The sequence below is a fragment of the Rana temporaria genome, chromosome 1 (genome assembly GCF_905171775.1).
Source record: "Rana temporaria chromosome 1, aRanTem1.1, whole genome shotgun sequence".
Lineage (NCBI taxonomy): Eukaryota > Metazoa > Chordata > Amphibia > Anura > Ranidae > Rana > Rana temporaria.
In genome coordinates, this window is record NC_053489.1 from 489,692,527 (window position 1) to 489,710,702 (window position 18,176).

General features: G+C 41.5%; 1 protein-coding gene across 1 annotated transcript in view; it reads left to right on the forward strand.

Moving 5' to 3' along the window:
• SYNPO2 (synaptopodin 2) overlaps window positions 1-18,176 on the forward strand; it is a 327,710-nt gene that overhangs the window by 261,955 nt on the left and 47,579 nt on the right. Inside the window, exon 4 of the mRNA XM_040330158.1 lies at window positions 4,245-6,637. Within this exon, the coding sequence (XP_040186092.1) occupies window positions 4,245-6,637 (2,393 nt within the window). The remainder of the gene's footprint in view (window positions 1-4,244; window positions 6,638-18,176) is intronic.

Consider the following 18,176-nt stretch of genomic DNA (forward strand, 5'->3'; position numbering starts at 1 on the left):
ACATTGAAAAAAGTAGCAGTTTAAAGCCCAAAATGCTTGACTCTCCCTTTGACTAAATGAGCAATCAACCCTTGTAGCACAGGCACAGCCTTACTGCAAGGGATAATTTTCAAGTTTCCCAAAGTTGCTCTGTGCAATAGCTTTGCAGAGAGCAGGTAAGTATAACATGTTTATTATAAAAATTAAATAAAAAATAAATGTATGCCTTTACAACTGCTTTCAATTCCCAGTTGGCTTCTGTTTGACCACAGGGGCCAAACATGGATCAAAATTCAGCCAGTCCCTGCTGAAAATTTCACTAGCTGAATTTGATCTGTGTATGGCCGGCCTTATTTTCCCAATTGCACGAGTTACCTTACTCCCTTTTCCAATGACGACTCAAATTTTTTATATTGCCCATCACTTTCTGTCTAACCAGTGTAGACTACAATAAAAAACTGTAAGCTCAGGTTCACATTGAGGGCGGATTTGAAATTGTGCGAGTTCAGCTGCACGAATTCAAACCGGCAATGCAGTCCGACTTTGGGTGCGATTTGGCAGGCAAATCGCATGTCAAACCAGGTGGGGTGCCTGCTCTCCTAGTGACTGGGATAATTATGCCATTGCTGTGGTCACAGAGATCTGCTCAGATACTGTAGATGTAGACATCCTTACACGGACCAAGAGACCAAGCCAGGAGTGGAACATTCAATACTACAACGAAAGGTCACAGGATAGACACAAAATTCTCTAGATCTCACTGCACAGACGGAATCAACCAGGGTGATAAGCACCTTTCTTTACTTGAACATCTCATTCTCTTTTTATCCCAGCCCATAATGACACAGATGGTCCAGTCAGTTCAGGTTGCATTCCAACTACGTTACTTAATGATTTTCAATAGCAAACATTTTAGTTCCTTCTTACAAGGGGCTTCTCAACAAAGTGACTTAAACAATGTTTCCACACAAAATATATTCCTTTATACCAGGTTGGAGTTTTCACAATGGAACAGGTGTTCTCACAGGCTCCCATTTCAAAATAACGTCCATTCTGCTGATCTGGCTGTATATACCTTTCTGTTATGCTTTTTGCCCATAACGGGTTCCAACTTGCTGTGGCGCAGTAAGTCATGATGCCCAATTTGCAGAGAAGGCCCGTTCTGGGGAGAATGCCTTACAAAATCTCACAACCTGCTTCTCTCTCTAGCTTCTCCCATCGAACCATAAATTCTCCAGTAACCCCAAGAAAATGGCTACCAGGCCCATTGCCTGGTACCAAAGGGATGAGATTACCTTAATTTAAGGGACTAACAAACTATTACATGCTTGTCTGCTGGTGACCCACATACATTAAACCAGCTGCAAAATGACTGGATGGGTTAATTGTTCTGTAAAGTTTAAAGGGACTTTAAGAAAGGTCCATAATACCCAACACAACCCCCAATGTCAGATTAAAACCTGCCTTGGAAAATAATAGACAAATTTGAAAATTTGAATTTGATGATTAGTGATTATGAAGCCAGTCCATGGTACCAACACTGAAGTGAACAAGGAAATAAATGCACCTCTAACATACCAAACTGTGTAAAAACAAAACAAACAACCAAATAGTGACCCACAAAGAAGAACTGTCTAAACAAAATATATACAGCAGATAAGGAATACCCAAATCATAATCGTAGCTGAGCCAGGGTCATACACGGGAGATCCAACAAATGGGGGCAAGGAGCAAGACAGGACAGGGAGAAGGTGGAAGGGATCAGGCTGCAGGGCAGGGGTCCAGGATCAGGTTCAAGATAACAGGAAAACAGGATCACAGGAGGAACAGGTTCAGGATAACAGGATAATAGGATCGCAGGTACAGGTCAGGGCTCAAGGACAATACCAAGGCGATGAGTGCAATCATCAGCCAGGTATATATACACACACTTCTTGCAATCAGTCTCAGGTGATGCCTGATTGCAGGAGATGTCGGCTCCAGACTGCCGGGAGACACCCGCTGGTGGACACCAGTACTGCAGCCCAAGGATCTGACAGTGCCACCAGCAGGTGAAACCTTTCCCGACAGGTACACTAATGTGCATTGTAGTAGTGCGTGTGTTGCTGAAATGCACCACAGCACAAAAGTGTATTTAAGCCCTAAAACTTCAAAGGCAAAATGTATACCTACTTACCAATAACTATGTCATTAATGTGGAATAATTTACATTAAGTGCTCGAGACAATAGTGCAAATATATATGTAATGCAGTCTCCCAAATATAAATCTGGCCAAAAATATAAGATGTGCTTCCCCAGAATGTATTTTTTTTCAAACAATTGTTTCACGAATTTGCATGTTTGCGTTTCCTAAGCATAAATGTTCATGCAGTGGTAGGGGGTAGACAGGCAATTCTGGTGAAAAAAAATTAGATTAGGAGAAAAAAAACATTTCAAAAAGTATTGAATAGAAGATCTGGGGACAGGGTAGTACAATACTGGCCCCTGGACCAGTATCAGTAAGTGTTTTTGTGCTAGTAGCCCTTAGTGATGATACTTTACAATTAAGATATTGATCAGAGCTGGACCTACAGTCAGCAGTGACACTTGGTGACCATTATATAGTAACTTGCTTCCCAGACCTGCGATCACATCTAGCAGATAGAATTCTTCTGTTGCAGCTCTGAGATGTCATAAATTAATTTCAAGAGCCGAAATAGAGGGCTGCTGCTAAAAGAAGTGAGAAGTTGGATAGATAAACTATACCCTTTTCCAACAACCACCTTTTACCTTGCTCACCAAGTACTGCAACACCAGGGTGCACTTTGCATTGTACACTTTCTTTTGCCCACAAAATACTGGCCCGGATTCAAGAAGCAATTGCGCCTGTGTAACCATAGTTACACAGCGCAATTGCTTACTTGCCCCGGCGTAACGAATGCTCCTGATTCAGGAACCTCGTTACGCCGACTACAGCCTAAGGCCCCGTACACACCATAGAATCTATCCGCAGATAAATCCCATCAAATGGGTTTCAGCGGATAGATTCTATGGTGTGTACACTCCTGCGGATATTTATCCTCGGATAAATCTCCCCTGGGATGGATTTTCAGCAGATGAATATTTGCTGACATGCTCAACAAATCCATCTGCTGAAGTCCATCCCAAAGGATGGATCCGCTCGTCTGTACAGACTCACCGGATCCATCCGTCCAAAGGGATTCCCCGCACGCGTCGTAATGATTTGACGCATGCGTGGAATTCCTTATATGACAGCGTCGCGCCCGTCGCCGCGTCATAATAGCGGCGACGGCGCGACACGTCATCGCCAGAGGATTTCAGCGCGGATTTCAATGCGATGGTGTGTACACGCCATCGCATAGAAATCTGCTGAAATCCTCGAGAGGATTTATCCGCGGATACGGTCCGCTGGACCGTATCTGCGGATAAATCCTCTCGTGTGTATGGGGCCTGAGATATGCGCGGCATAAGGCTCTTATGCCCGCATATCTTAGGCTGCATTCTTGCGATGGCCGTTGTGCTCAGCGTATAGTATGCAAATTGCATACTAACGCCGATTCACAATGTTACGCGAGCCCTGCGTACGCAGTTTACGTACAGCGTTTTTCGCGTAAGGCTGCCCCTGCTATTAGCAGGGGCAGCCAATGTTACGTATACCCGTCGTCCCCACGTCGCGAAATTTCAAATTTACGTAGTTTGCGTAAGTGATTCATGAATGGCGCTGGACGCCATTCACGTTCACTTTGAAGCAAATGACGTCCTTGCGACGTCATTTGCCGCAATGCACGTCTGGAAAGTTTCCCGACGGAGCATGCGCTCTACGATCGGCGCGGGAACGCGCCTAATTTAAATGATTCCCACCCCCTACGAGATCATTTAAATTGTGCGCGCTTACGCCGGGCATTTTGCCGGCGCGCCCACGCAATTTACGGAGCTACTGTTCTGTGAATCAAGGGCAGCGCAGTCAATTTGCGGGGGCGCAGGGCAAAAACGTTGCCCTGCGCCTCCGTAAAAAATGCGCAAATCTACCTGAATCCGGGCCACTGTCCCTAGGGACAATTGATTCTATTTGTCCCGCAAACCAAATGTTCCCAGTTCCACCCTGTATCCATAATGTCCGCCATTTCCTAATGTAATCCTGTCATTTGGGTTACGAACAGCTTATAGCTAAAGGTATTTTCATTAAGTGAGTTATTTATTCAAATGATGTAAACTATATGACAAAAGTCTTAATCATTGTTTTTCTCTCCAAATCTATTTTTAGAGCTTAGGCGCAGTGAAAGCCTCTCCGAAAAGAAAGTCAAAGAAGCCAAGTCTAAATGTAAAAGTATTGCCTTGCTGCTGACAGCTGCCCCAAACCCCAATTCCAAGGGGGTGTTGATGTTTAAAAAGCGTCGCCAAAGGTCCAGGAAATTTACTTTGACAAGCTACGGTACTGGTGAACTAGAAAGGCAGGTGGACAGCGAAGACGATAACGAGGACGAAGAGAATAAAGAGAATACTTTCAATGTTACATTTTATGGGGCAAGTGAGTCAGATCTAGATGACGATTTTTCTTCAGACCCTGAAAACGACACACAAATTGTAACATTTGACTGGGATACTGGACTTGTAGACGTTGAAAAGAAACTTAATAGTGGTGACGCAATGGAGGAGCTTCCAGAGACCAAAGGTAAAGGGGTCCTTATGTTTGAAAGAAGGAAGCAGAGGATGGATCAGATTTCAGCAGAGCAAGAAGAAGTCCGGAAACATAGTATGGAAGAAAAGGTGTCTGTCATAGAGAATGTAAATAATACAATTTCACATCAGACACAGCAACAGCAGAGCATAAAAATGCAGAGCTGCGTGAGTAAAAGTTACATTGAGGTCAGCAATAGCCAAACAAGAGTTCAGAATGGTTTTGTTGGAGCACATGAGTCAATCCCTTCATTTCAGCCTCCATCTAACAAAACCCCAAAACCTTTTGGGGGATTACAGAATAGGGCCGCAATACCATTTTCGCCTACTAGAAATATAGCAAGTCCAATGTCAGATGTGCCTGCACCACCCCCTTACTCATCAGTTACTCCACCTCCTGAGCCAAGGTTTCAAGTGTCTTCCCCAGTACCTGCCAAAGCCCAAGGAGCTGTGTGGGCTCCATCATTTTCAACAGAACAAATAGCTTCTAGAGATGAACGAATCTCAGTTCCAGCCAACAAAACAGGAATTTTACAGGAGGCAAAACGAAGGAGCACAAAACCTATGTTCACTTTTAAAGAACAGCCTAAAATAACTCCAAATCCTGAGCTTCTTTCTCTTGTTCAGACCAGAGAAGGTAAACGTAGCACTGGTAATGAGTCTGGACCTGAAGAAGATTACCTTAGTCTAGGAGCAGAGGCATGTAACTTTATGCATGTTCAAGCTGGCAAGCAAAAAACTCCTCCACCTGTTGCCCCAAAACCTTCAGTTAAGTCCCCTACAGCAATGCCAACTTCACCAGTATGGGCACCTCCAACTGGTGCTCCAGCACCACAAGTGTTTTCAATTCAAAATCCTCCTCAGAGACAATCCCCTACTGAAGCTAATGCTGTACAACCAAAATATAATTCTTACAACCCTCCAACTGTTGCTCCAGTATGGACACCGCCAACCACTGCTCCAGCACCACAAGTGTTTTCAAGTCAAAATCCTCCTCAAAGTGCATCCCATGTTGAAGCCTATGCTGTACAACCAAATTATAATTCTTACAACCCTCAAACTGCTGCTCCAGTATGGTCACCGCCAACCGCTGCTCCAGCACAACAAGTGTTTTCAAGTCAATATTATCCTCAAAGTGCAGCCCCTGTGGAAGCTAATGTGGCAGAACCAAAATATAATTCTTACAATCCCCCGACCTCTCTTAATTTATCAGGCCCCTTAAGAGGTCCTCACACAGCAGCTCCAGTAGTAAATCAACTGTATACACCAAAAACACCTCCTACTACTCCATCAGGAAAATCTGCTGTTGGAACAGCTTATGAAATGCCAGCCTTGAAAGGTAAAGGAGCAGAGTTATTTGCAAGGAGACAGTCCCGAATGGAAAAATTTGTAGTGGATTCAACTACAGTGCAAGAAAAAGCAGCTCGACCACTCTCTCCAACTCCATCTTTACCACCATCTTGGAAATATTCATCCAATGTTCGAGCACCTCCTCCTTTAGCATATAATCCAATACAGTCACCACTTTATCCCCCTTCCACAAACAAATCTGCTTCTAAAACGGGATCTTCAGCTGCCAAGAAAAAGCCCACCAAAACACTCAGCGCTCTTCAGGTCATGAAACACCAACCATATCAGCTTAATTCATCCTTGTTCACTTTTCAACCACCATCTGACACTGCCTCTGATACTGAAGCTCCTAAGAAAAACACTAAGTCAGACTTTAGTTCTTCTACCAAGCAAGCAAAGTTCAATAAGCCAGTGAATACTGCTCCGAGTAGTCATTTCGTACCACCACCTGAAAATTCTCAGCCAGTCTACAATACACAACCTTCCTACCAGTCAATTGCTTTAACTCCATCCAGTGAAACCCACAGAATCAGCTATCCCATGCAGCCTAGACAAGAATCACCGATTGCTCTACTGATCGCTCCTCCGAGGCCTAAATTTTCTGCAAAGAAAGCTGGTGTGACAGCCCAGGTGTGGAAACCAGAAGTTGGTGAAGAATAGTTTTATTTTGGAAATATGTTTTCAACTGTAAAGGAATAGAATAGTTTGCAGTGGTGGGCGACCTGACATACTGTTTGTTCTGGGTTTACTTAATACCATTACATTGTAGCATCCTTTAATCTGGGTCCAAATCACTCAACTCTGTTAAAATAAATTGCACACAGTTTTTTCCTATCATTAGAACTTCATTGCAGTACTTACAATACTAGATGCCCCAAACGGATGCCTACAGTTGTATACTATTAAGTAAGCAGGACTGTAGTGTTTATGCTTTATAATATATTAGAATCGTATTCACTACATACAATGCTACTGTACATACATACCTTAATTGACCCAGTTCTCCAGTATTTTTGTTTTTAATCTATTTATAAAAAAAAAATTCTTCCAAATTTTGTGACTGTAGTAGACAGCAGTGTAAGATGGTCCATAACCAAAAAGAAGGGCGATAATGTAGATAGGTGTTTTGTGTGGGCAATTTGACTGTAACAAGAGTTTTGACCTATTTATTTTTAAATAATTGAAAGGCGTTGTATAGAAAGTGTGTGATAAGAAAAATAGGGAAGGACAAGTGTTGGGTCACTTCTTATATAATATATTGATCATTACATTCTGAATTAATATTCAGCAAAAACAGCTCACATAGACACATAGTAGACTTTTCACACCCACACCTTTTTGGCTGCTGTTTACAACATAGAACTGTATTAGAATTTGTAAAAATTCTTTAAAACAGGTATTTTCAAAGGTTTGTAGCTTATAATAAACACTAAAGGTCCCTTAAATGAAAGTGTAGCTGTACAACAAATATAATCAAGGAAATTTCTAAGCGATGTGTATGCTAGTGGGTGCTGAGTAAATGTTTTATTTAACTATCATGAACTGAAACTACTTATGGTATGAGGTGTATGAGTCATGTATATAATAAGTAGACATCTGCTGTCACTAAGACAACTCACTTGTGTGGGGTTCTAGTGACAAAGGATGATTTGGGATCTGACATAAATGGTGTCATTGACTGGTAGTTTTTTAGAGGTTTTTTTTGTTGAGATTTTATAGTGTACATCTGTGAAATGCAATTAGACCTTTTCCCTATTTTATTTTTTTTATTATACCCTACACCAGCGATAAGCACTATAATAATAAACTTTATTGTAATTATATGAAATAATGGGAAGGATTTATTCCTGTATATATGCATTTAGAAGACTGGTTAAAGCCATTTACAAAAATAGAATCCTTGTTTCATGCACAGGCCACCCGATCACTGTGATCAGGTTAAGTCCATACATTTTACAGTACTGTTTACTGTAACACAGGATTGCATTACATTATAAAATATAAAATGCATTTTTAGTTATAAAACATTCAAATTTATGGTTGCTTTATCCTGGTGACAGATTACCTTTTTAAAGCAACTCTGTAAAAAAACTAAAAAAACAACCAACAAAAGAGTATTAATACTTACTAGTCTCAATAGTACTCCAGTCTTTATTCACATGCAAAGCTACAGTGACCAAAAAAAAAAAAACACCAGCATCCAACACTTCCTGGTGTGTCAGATATCTGCGCCCCCCACTGTGTTCTTTGGTTCCTCCCACTGGCCCCTAGCTCACCACTGCATTCCTACAGAGCTGTAGTAACGAAGTGGCCAACAGGGAAACCACAATGTGCAGCAGGCGACGCAGGTATCCTAATTAGCCAGAAATGTCAGGCGATGGAGATTCTTTAGCTGGTGTAGCTGTGTAAGGCCTCGTACACACGACCGAGTTTCTCTGCAAAAACCAGCAAGAAGCTGGGGGGTTTTTTTTGCCGAGGAAACCGGTCGTGTGTACACTTTTCGACGAGGAAACCGTTGAGGATCTCGTCGGGCCAAAAAGAAAGCATGTCTTCTTTTTCCTTGACGGGAATGGGAAAATTTGGCTCGCCGAGATCCTCCGCGGCTTCACAAGGAACTCGATGAGCAAAACGATGTGTTTTGCCCGTCGAGTTCCTCGGACGTGTGTACGAGGCTTCAGAAAGCAATGCCACCAGTAGCGGGACTTGTAAATATTACTCCTTTACAGACAGTCTGTTTGTCATTTTTTTTTTTAACAACAGAGTTGCTTCAGCTTAGACATAGCACACAAAATGGATGTCTTACAATACATAAATGCTGGGGTAGTTATATGAAATATGGGTTTTTCTACCATAAAGATCCATCATGTACGCTTACCTACTTTTTTTCATGTGAATTGTACAATGAACATTTAAAAATGTATTTTATTGAGCCTATAATCCAAGGAAGACAGATTTTGTATACACCCTCATAGCAGAGGATGCTTTGCAGTTCTGCAAACTTTAAGCCTGAGATATTAGTAGTGTATGTTTTCGAGTCTCTGGCATTTTTGCTGCTTTCATATACCTTTTATTTCTCAGCGTTTGTCATTATCTTTATGTCACTTTATTTTTCTCCTATTCTGCCATCTACTTCTGTAATCTTTCTGTTATCAGAAATATTGCCCTACTTACAAGAATGTAACCTGCTAGTTTTGAAACTGAAGAATACAGTAAGACGAGATAAAATCAGAAAAATGTACCTGTATTTAATGTTACTTTTTAAAAGAACAAACATCAACCAAAACACCCAAAATAGTATGTTACAGCATTGTGGAGGGTGTCTAAATATGACTACAGTCCAATAGACACTAAGGTCAAACCAATTGCACATATTACTCAGCACTCAGCAACAGACCTGGCCTAATACCCCCTCTTTCGGCAATATACAGCCTAGTGCACATGGGCCAAATGTCAGGCAGCATCGGACGGTTCAATAGAAACCAGCCGACAATTGGCCTCTGTACTGTGGCCGGCTTCTGTCGATGGGGCATGATCATAAAAGGTCTGCCAATTGGCTCTTCTCAGGCCTCGTACACACGACCGAGTTTCTCTGCAAAAACCAGCAAGGAAACCTGTCGTGTGTACATTTTCGTCGAGGAAACTGTCGAGAAACTCGACGAGCCAAAAAGAGAGCACGTTCTCTATTTCCTTGACGGGAATGGAGAAAATTGGCTTGTCGAGTTTCTCGACAGCCTAACAAGGAGCTCGATGAGGAAAACGATGTGTTTCGCCCTTCGAGTTCCTCGGTCGTGTGTACGAGGCTTCAGCCAATAGGGGGGGGGGGGGGGGAATCACAGCATGGGTTTTTTTCTGTTCAGTCCGCTGGGTTGATAGAAAAAAAGCTACTAGTGGGTACTAGGCTTAAGTCTATGTAAGGACACTTGTGCTGAGGATGTAGCTTATAGTCACCTCTGCCAGCACAGAGCTCTGAAGTGATAGACAAGGACAGAATTTAGGGAAGAGGGTATTTTTTTCAAGCAGAAATCAATCACTTTATTATAACTAGTGGGGGTGTTTAGGATTACAGGTAGATAAATGAGCAAAATAGCTCAATTTCAGCTTTAAATAAGTACCTGTATGTATAATTTTATTAGGAAAATTAAATTGCATTGCAAGTTTATTCTTCTGTAGCCCAGAATATAATCTGCACACATAGCTCCTATTAGGTTTTATTGGATTGCAAAAATGAAACCATGTGGCAGTTTTATGCCATGGGTACATAAGTACAGATATTATCAAGTACTAAAATAAGACCCTTAAACATGTTGCTTTATGAATCATTGCCTAGTCACTGTATCACATTGGGATGTGCATGTCCCATCAGAACTCATGGTTTTCCTCTGGTATTAGCTGTCTAGGATGCTTTGATTTATTCATAATTTAATTATTGAGTTAAAGTGGATGTAAACCCAAAACATTTTTTTTATTTTTTTGATGTCACAATGTAGAGAATAACATTTCCTGTCATCTGTGCCCAGTCTTGCCACACAGAGTTAATCCAGCTCTGAGCAATCCTCTTTTATTGTTCAGTGAAAATTAACAGACTTCCAGATAAAAACCTGTCTAAATAAAAAGTCCTTTCCGTCCCCTTGCTTCGAGTGACATACATTACCTCTCACAATGAACTGTGGATCACCCCCCATATTATGATAAACATCCAGGAATGTGCATGAGTCCAAGCTAGTACACGAGATATGTAAATAACCTGTCACTCGAAGCAAGGAGACGGAAAGGACTTTTTAATTAGACAGGTTTTTATCTGGAAGTCTGTTAATTTTCACTGAACAATAAAAGTGGATTGCTCAGAGCTGAATTAACTATGTGTGGCAAGACTGGGCACAGATGATAGGAAATCTTATTCTCTACATTGTGACATAAAAAAATAAAAATAAAAAAAATTATTTTTTGGGTTTACATCCACTTTAATTAAACAAGTTATGCAACAACATCAGTAGGCCTTTTATTATGGTAATTTTCACACCTACTTGCAGTAATTGCTAGGGTCCACTTCTTAGCCACTTGAGAAAGAAGGAAAGTAATCAGCAATAGAGGGCCCTCCTCGACTTACCAACCCCAGTAGAAAACGTTTCTAGTTTGAAGATTGCAAATCGCTGTCCTCAGGGCAATTCTAGCAATGCTAGCAAGTAATCATGCCCTTTTGGAGCCAGTTGGATGGTTAGATAATATATCTGATTTCATCACATACTAATTAATGAAAGTATGTGTGCTGTACTTAGATAGCACGTTTTAAAATTACACGTATAAGAGGTGGCTTTCAAGTAACTGGAAACTAATGGTCTGAATTACCAAGGCTGTAAGCTAACTCACTGCACTTTCAGCCTTTGGTGAGTTAGCAAGGGGTCCTTACCATGATGTACTAAAACCTTCAAGTATGTTTAAAGCTGATTGCTGATTCACTACTATATCCATTATCAATTATTTTGGGCAATTTATTTCTGATTAAATTAAAAATAAAAATTGCCAGGAGATGACCGAAGAAAAGACCTATGTTTTTAATGTAAAACCAGAGTAATGGATGTTATAACTCCATAAAGGTTTTTGCACCTTAGGCTGAAAACAAAAAGGCAGATTACAGGCCTGACAAACCTATAGGATGGTTCACACATTGCGGTAACTGCAATGCATGGAGTAAATATACATTGCATTGTGGTGTCGCTCAGAATTAGCATTAGCAATAATAGTACAGATAAATGATTGATACTTTAAATGGGCTGCTTTATTGCGGCGCACACAAAAGAGCGTGCATTAATGTACATGCACAAATGCGAATAGACCTTTCATAAGAAGTCTCTCAGTTTCTTTCTTTACACGTCTTAGATTTTATCTCCTCCTGCGCTGGTTACATTCTTGTACACACTATAGACAAATTCTGAATCATCTCAACGTCTTCTGCACATATTCATTTTTCCACTGTTGATTTGCTGTATTTTTCACTTTAACATTAAAAAAAAGAATATTTCTGTCTTCTTTTTCTGCCTCCTATCTTTTATTTCAGTGCATGGCTAATCATGTAGTTTAATCACTTTAAGAGAGTTCTGTATTTAGAACTATTTTTTTGTGACTATTTTGCCAATATATTCATAAACTGTACATCATTAGGTACTTTGTAGCTGAAAAACTAAAGCTCTGATCCTTAGGCCCCTTTCACACTGGGGCATTTTTCCAGCGTTATTAGAGCATTTTTCCAGCGTTATTCGAGCGAAGCCTCATCTGCAATCCCAATGTGCTGGTAAAGCACCGCTAAGACCCCTTTCACACCGGGGCGGGAGGCGCGTTGGCGGTATAGTGCCACTAAAAATAGCGGCGCTATACCGTCGGAATTGCTGTGGGATTCGGCCGCTAGCAGTGTGGTATTAACCCCCGCTACCGGCTGATAAAGGGTTAATACCGCCCGTAATGCGCCTCTGCAGAGGCGCATTGCGGGCGGTATTACCGCGGTTTCCCATTGTTTTACCGCTCCTCTCACCGCTCCAAAGATGCTGCTGGCAGGATATTTTTTTCTCTCCTGCCAGCGCATCGCCTCAGTGTGAAAGCCCTCGGGCTTTCACATTGAGAAGGCTGGGCAGGAATTTTTTAGGTGGTATTTAGGCGCTATTTTTAGCGCTGTACCGCCTGAAAAACTCCTCAGTGTGAAAGGGGTCTAAGACCCTAACTTTATAGGGCGTTTTTGCAGTGCCCCAGTGTGAAAGGGTAAGGCATTTTTACAGCGCTTTCAATTCATTTCAATAGAGAGGGGCGTTTTTGGAGCGTTTTTTTTCAGCGCCCAAAAGCTGCTCCAAAGATGCTGCTTGCAGGACTTTTCTCAACGCCCTGCCAGTGCAACGCCTCAGTGTGAAAGGGTAAGGCGATTTTACAGCGCTTTTAATTCATTTCAATGGAGAGGGGTGTTTTTGGAGCATTTTTTTCAGTGCCCAAAAGCTGCTCCAAAGATGCTGCTTGCAGGACTCCGGTGAAAGGGTCCATTGAGATGCATGGAGAGCGTTTTATGAGCGTTTTAATAGCGCTATTTTTAACGCTAAAACTATGTAAAAACGCTTCAGTGTGAAAGGGGTCTTAATGAAAATCCCCAAAGCACTTTGGAATACTACAAAAGAAACACAAAGCGGCGCCTTCTAAGCGTAGCAGTTGAGTGATTTATTAAAAATATAAAGATGTATAAAAGACCTACTCACAAAGCAGGTGTACAGTCAGACAGGCGGCAGCGGCGGCGGGGACCGAACACTCTCAGAACCAAAGAGAAGGGAGCTGGTTTCCAGGTGTGCTGCGTTGCTGACGTCACTTCCGGGCACGGGAGGATGCGCGCGTTCGGGACATTCGTGTCCCTTCATCAGGCAATGAAATGGCCATTTTGGTGAAGGGCAATATAGCCACTATTCGGCCAGCCCATATCACTCCTATTGGCAGATTCATTAAAAGGAAAGCAATGATACCGCCCACAACCAATGCATGAAATAAAGATAAACCGAGCAGACAGAACGGCCTAATTAATAATTAAAATTACACAATTCTAGACATAAGCTAGTGGTAAAGGCATATATGAATACACAGATTAGAATACACAATTTCACTCAATACGATGCGGGCATGGAAGGAGCCATGGGCGCATATATGAATGTCACACTGTTGCAAGCAAGCAACACAAAACCAGTACAGGGACATGTTACATAGTGAAAATGAATAATGTATTTATATTCTCTAATTAATTGAGGTCATACATGAGTAGAAGCTCATACCCAAGTTGTGACCACCCGAATATGACTAATAACACTAATAAAAATATATATGAAGAGAAATATAAAAACGGGACAATGGTTTAGTCTATAGCATGGACATCATAAGAACCTAGTAATTATATACAATAAAATAAAAGAATTATATATTGGGTATTATATATGAAGTATATAATCTGGACATCATCAGAACCTAATAATAGTATATAGTGGAATGAAAGAATTATATGTTGGATATTATGTATGAAGTACCGTATTTATTGGCGTATACCGCGCACTTTTTTGCCCTGAAAATCAGGGCAAAATCGTGGGTGCGCGGTATACGCCGATACCCGCTTTCCCGCACCGAGTTTTGAATACTGCGCCGACATATACCGAGCGCAGTACACTCGAGTATAGTCAGGCAGTCTCGGCTCCTTCCGCACTCACAGGACGTCAGCGCGGGTAGCCGAGCATTGCTGACAATACACGAGTGTACTGCGCTCTGTATATGTCGGCGCAGTATTCAAACTCGGCGTGGGAAACGAGCGGGGAGGACGTGAGGATGCCGCAGAAGGACGCCAGACCCGCCGAAGAGGACACCCGACCCGCCGAAGAGGACACTCGACCCGCCGAAGACGGACGCCGGACCCGCCGAAGAGGACACCCAAAGCCGCAGAAGGACGCCACGCAAGACACCAAAACTGTAGGTACAAAAAAAAAAAAAAAAAACTTTTTTTCCCCAGGATTGGGGGCCACTTTAGGGGTGCGCGGTATATGCGGGAGCGCGTTATACCGCGATAAATACGGTATATACACATATACATATAAATGTACACATGCATACACATACGCACATATAAAAATATAAACAAATAAAAAATGTATATATAAAAGAGATCTATCACTATGAATAAAATGCCACGGTATAGGTGCACATCAGTGTTATAATAAAATATTAATTTCTATTCCCTCATTAAGACCACCAGGCGAGAGACTATCAAGGGTAAATATCCAGTAGTTCTCCCTCTCGCACAAGCGCTTATAGCGTTCTGCTGAGGGGAGATGTCTGGAGATGGCCTCTAAGACCCATACACGGAGCCCATCTGAGGACTGATCGTGATGTTCTTTAAAATGGCGAGCTATACTATACTTCTCTAGTCCCTGTTCCACAGTATTTTTATGCTCGCCAAACCTTTTTCAAAGGAAGCACGTGAATTAGTGGAGAAGGCCAAAATTGAGGGTCTGGTCACCAAAACAGAGGTTGCCTTCCTTGTTCATGATTTTTACAAAAAAACATATTTCTACCATCTCCCCAAGGTCCACAAGAATTTGGGAAACCCTCTAGGTAGACCAATAGTCGCTGCCATGGAAAGCGTGACTAGTTATTTCTCTATATATATCGATCACTTTCTTCAACCCTTGGTGGCTATTCTCCCGTGCTATATCAAAGACGGGATTCAACTTCTGGACACGCTGAAAAAATATCGATGGGAAGATACCTACCGGTGGCTTTCATTAGATGTGGTATCCCTGTATACTTCTATTCCACACGATACAGGTCTCTTGGCAACGCAACATTATCTGAATGATGACTCCATGTTAAACGGTCGACAAGCACACTTTCTTTTGGATCTCTTACAGTTTTGCCTCACCCACAATTATTTTGAAGTAGACGGTGAATATTACATTCAAACACAAGGAACGGCCATGGGGGCTAATTTTGCCCGCAGTTACGCCAACCTGACGATGGGATATTGGGAAAATTTTTATATTTGGGCCAATAACCCTTTTGCCGCACACCTCATTTTTCTCAGTCGTTATATAGACGACATCATCATCATTTGGGACGGCCCCGAAAGCTCCATCCCACCATTTGTAGAGCACTGCAATTCCAACAATATGGGTTTATCATTTACGTATGTTACAGACGAACAAACCTTAGTTTTTCTGGACCTAGAACTGTCCCATGACAATGATAATGTTATTCATTCCCAGAATTATATTAAGCCGACAGCGGGAAATTCCTATATACATTACAATAGTTGTCATCATCCGAGTTGGGTCAACAACATTCCTAAGATCCAGTTTTGTCGGCTAAAGCATAACTGCACCCGCTCTGAAGATTATACTACACATGGGCATTTATTGAAAAACAAATTTGCCGATAAAGGCTACCCCAAAGCATTGGTGGAAGGTGCCTTTCAAAAATACCTTCAGACAGATGTCGACAAAACTTCAGCAAAAAAGTCTGACAATCTCCTCCAGCCTGTCGGGTTTACCACCCAATTCCACAACCAGTTTCGTAGAATGGAGCAGATCCTTCGTAAGCATTGGGCTATCTTATTGGAAGACCCACATTTGAAGTCCACTATTTCTGATCGTCCATTGGTCAGTTACCGACGAGCTAGGAATATAAAAACTCTGATAGCACCTAGTCAAATTAAGAATACCAGGCCCCAAGCTAGTGCTTCCCTTACGTTTTTTCATATTAAGGGTATGTATCAATGCAGAAAACCACGGTGTCTTACCTGTAAATTTGTCAATCACAGACAAAAACATTTCACTTGTAAGGGCCAACAATATATTATACCTGAGTTTTTTACTTGTGGATCCGATTATGTTGTATAATGCCTTACCTGCCCTTGCGGGCTCTTTTATGTAGGGCGTACTATACGTGCTCTCTGAAAAAGGTTTGGCGAGCATAGAAATACTGTGGAACAGGGACTAGAGAAGTATAGTGTAGCTCGCCATTTTAAAGAACATCACGATCAGTCCTCAGATGGGCTCCGTGTATTGGTCTTAGAGGCCATCTCCAGACATCTCCCCTCAGCAGAACGCTATAAGCGCTTGTGCGAGAGGGAGAACTACTGGATATTTACCCTCGATAGTCTCTCGCCTGGTGGTCTTAATGAGGGAATAGAAATTAATATTGTATTATAACACTGATGTGCACCTATACCTTGGCATTTTATTCATAGTGATAGATCTCTTTTATATATACATTTTTTATTTGTTTATATTTTTATGTATGTGTATGCATGTGTACATTTATATGTATATGTGTATATACTTCATACATAATATCCAACATATAATTCTTTAATTCCACTATATACTATTATTAGGTTCTGATGATGTCCAGATTATATACTTCATATATAATACCCAATATATAATTATTTTATTTTATTGTATATAATTACTAGGTTCTTATGATGTCCATGCAATAGACTAAACCATTGTCCCGTTTTTATATTTCTCTTCATATATATTTTTATTAGTGTTATTAGTCATATTCGGGTGGTCACAACTTGGGTATGAGCTTCTACTCATGTATGACCTCAATTAATTAGAGAATATATATACATTATTCATTTTCACTATGTAACATGTCCCTGTACTGGTTTTGTGTTGCTTGCTTGCAACAGTGTGACATTCATATATGCGCCCATGGCTCCTTCCATGCGCGCATCGTATTGAGTGAAATTGTGTATTCTAATCTGTGTATTCATATATGCTTTCATCCTTTACCACTAGCTTATGTCAAGAATTGTGTAATTTTAATTATTAATTAGGCTGTTCTGTCTGCTCGGTTTATCTTTATTTCATGCATTGGTTGTGGGCGGTATCATTGCTTTCCTTTTAATGAATCTGCCAATAGGAGTGATATGGGCTGGCCGATTAGTGGCTATATTGCCCTTCACCAAAATGGCCATTTCATTGCCTGATGAAGGGACACGAATGTCCCGAACGCGCGCATCCTCCCGCGCCCGGAAGTGACGTCAGCAACGCAGCACACCTGGAAACCAGCTCCCTTCTCTTTGGTTCCGAGAGCGTTCGGTCCCCGCCGCTGCTGCCGCCTGTGGCAAGGAAGTAGCTGCAATCCAGCGGGAGTGATGACTGCCTCCACCCGGATCCCCGCGGATGACAGCATTCATGCACCCATGCCTGACTGTACACCTGCTTTGTGAGTAGGTCTTTTATACATCTTTATATTTTTAATAAATCACTCAACTGCTACGCTTAGAAGGCGCCGCTTTGTGTTTCTTTTGTTGTACTACAGATTGCTTCATCTGTCAGCTGGCTGCCATCAAGTGAAGTTTTACTACCACAGTGTTTATGGACAATTGATATGGACTATAGCATATCCATGTAAATGCTTAGTTGAACTCTGGTCATATCACCCTTCACTTCTCCCTTCCCCCACCCTTTTTTTCCGATTATCTATTATTATACATAGGTATCCATTGGGAGTGCGCTGAATTATTTGTTTTTTGTTACTTTGGAATACTAAAATTCCATAACAGTGGATGGAGAAAATTGATGTTAATGGGAACCGGCCAACCACTAATAAGATGTAAGATGTTTTCTTTACCACTCAATGGGGTTAATTTACC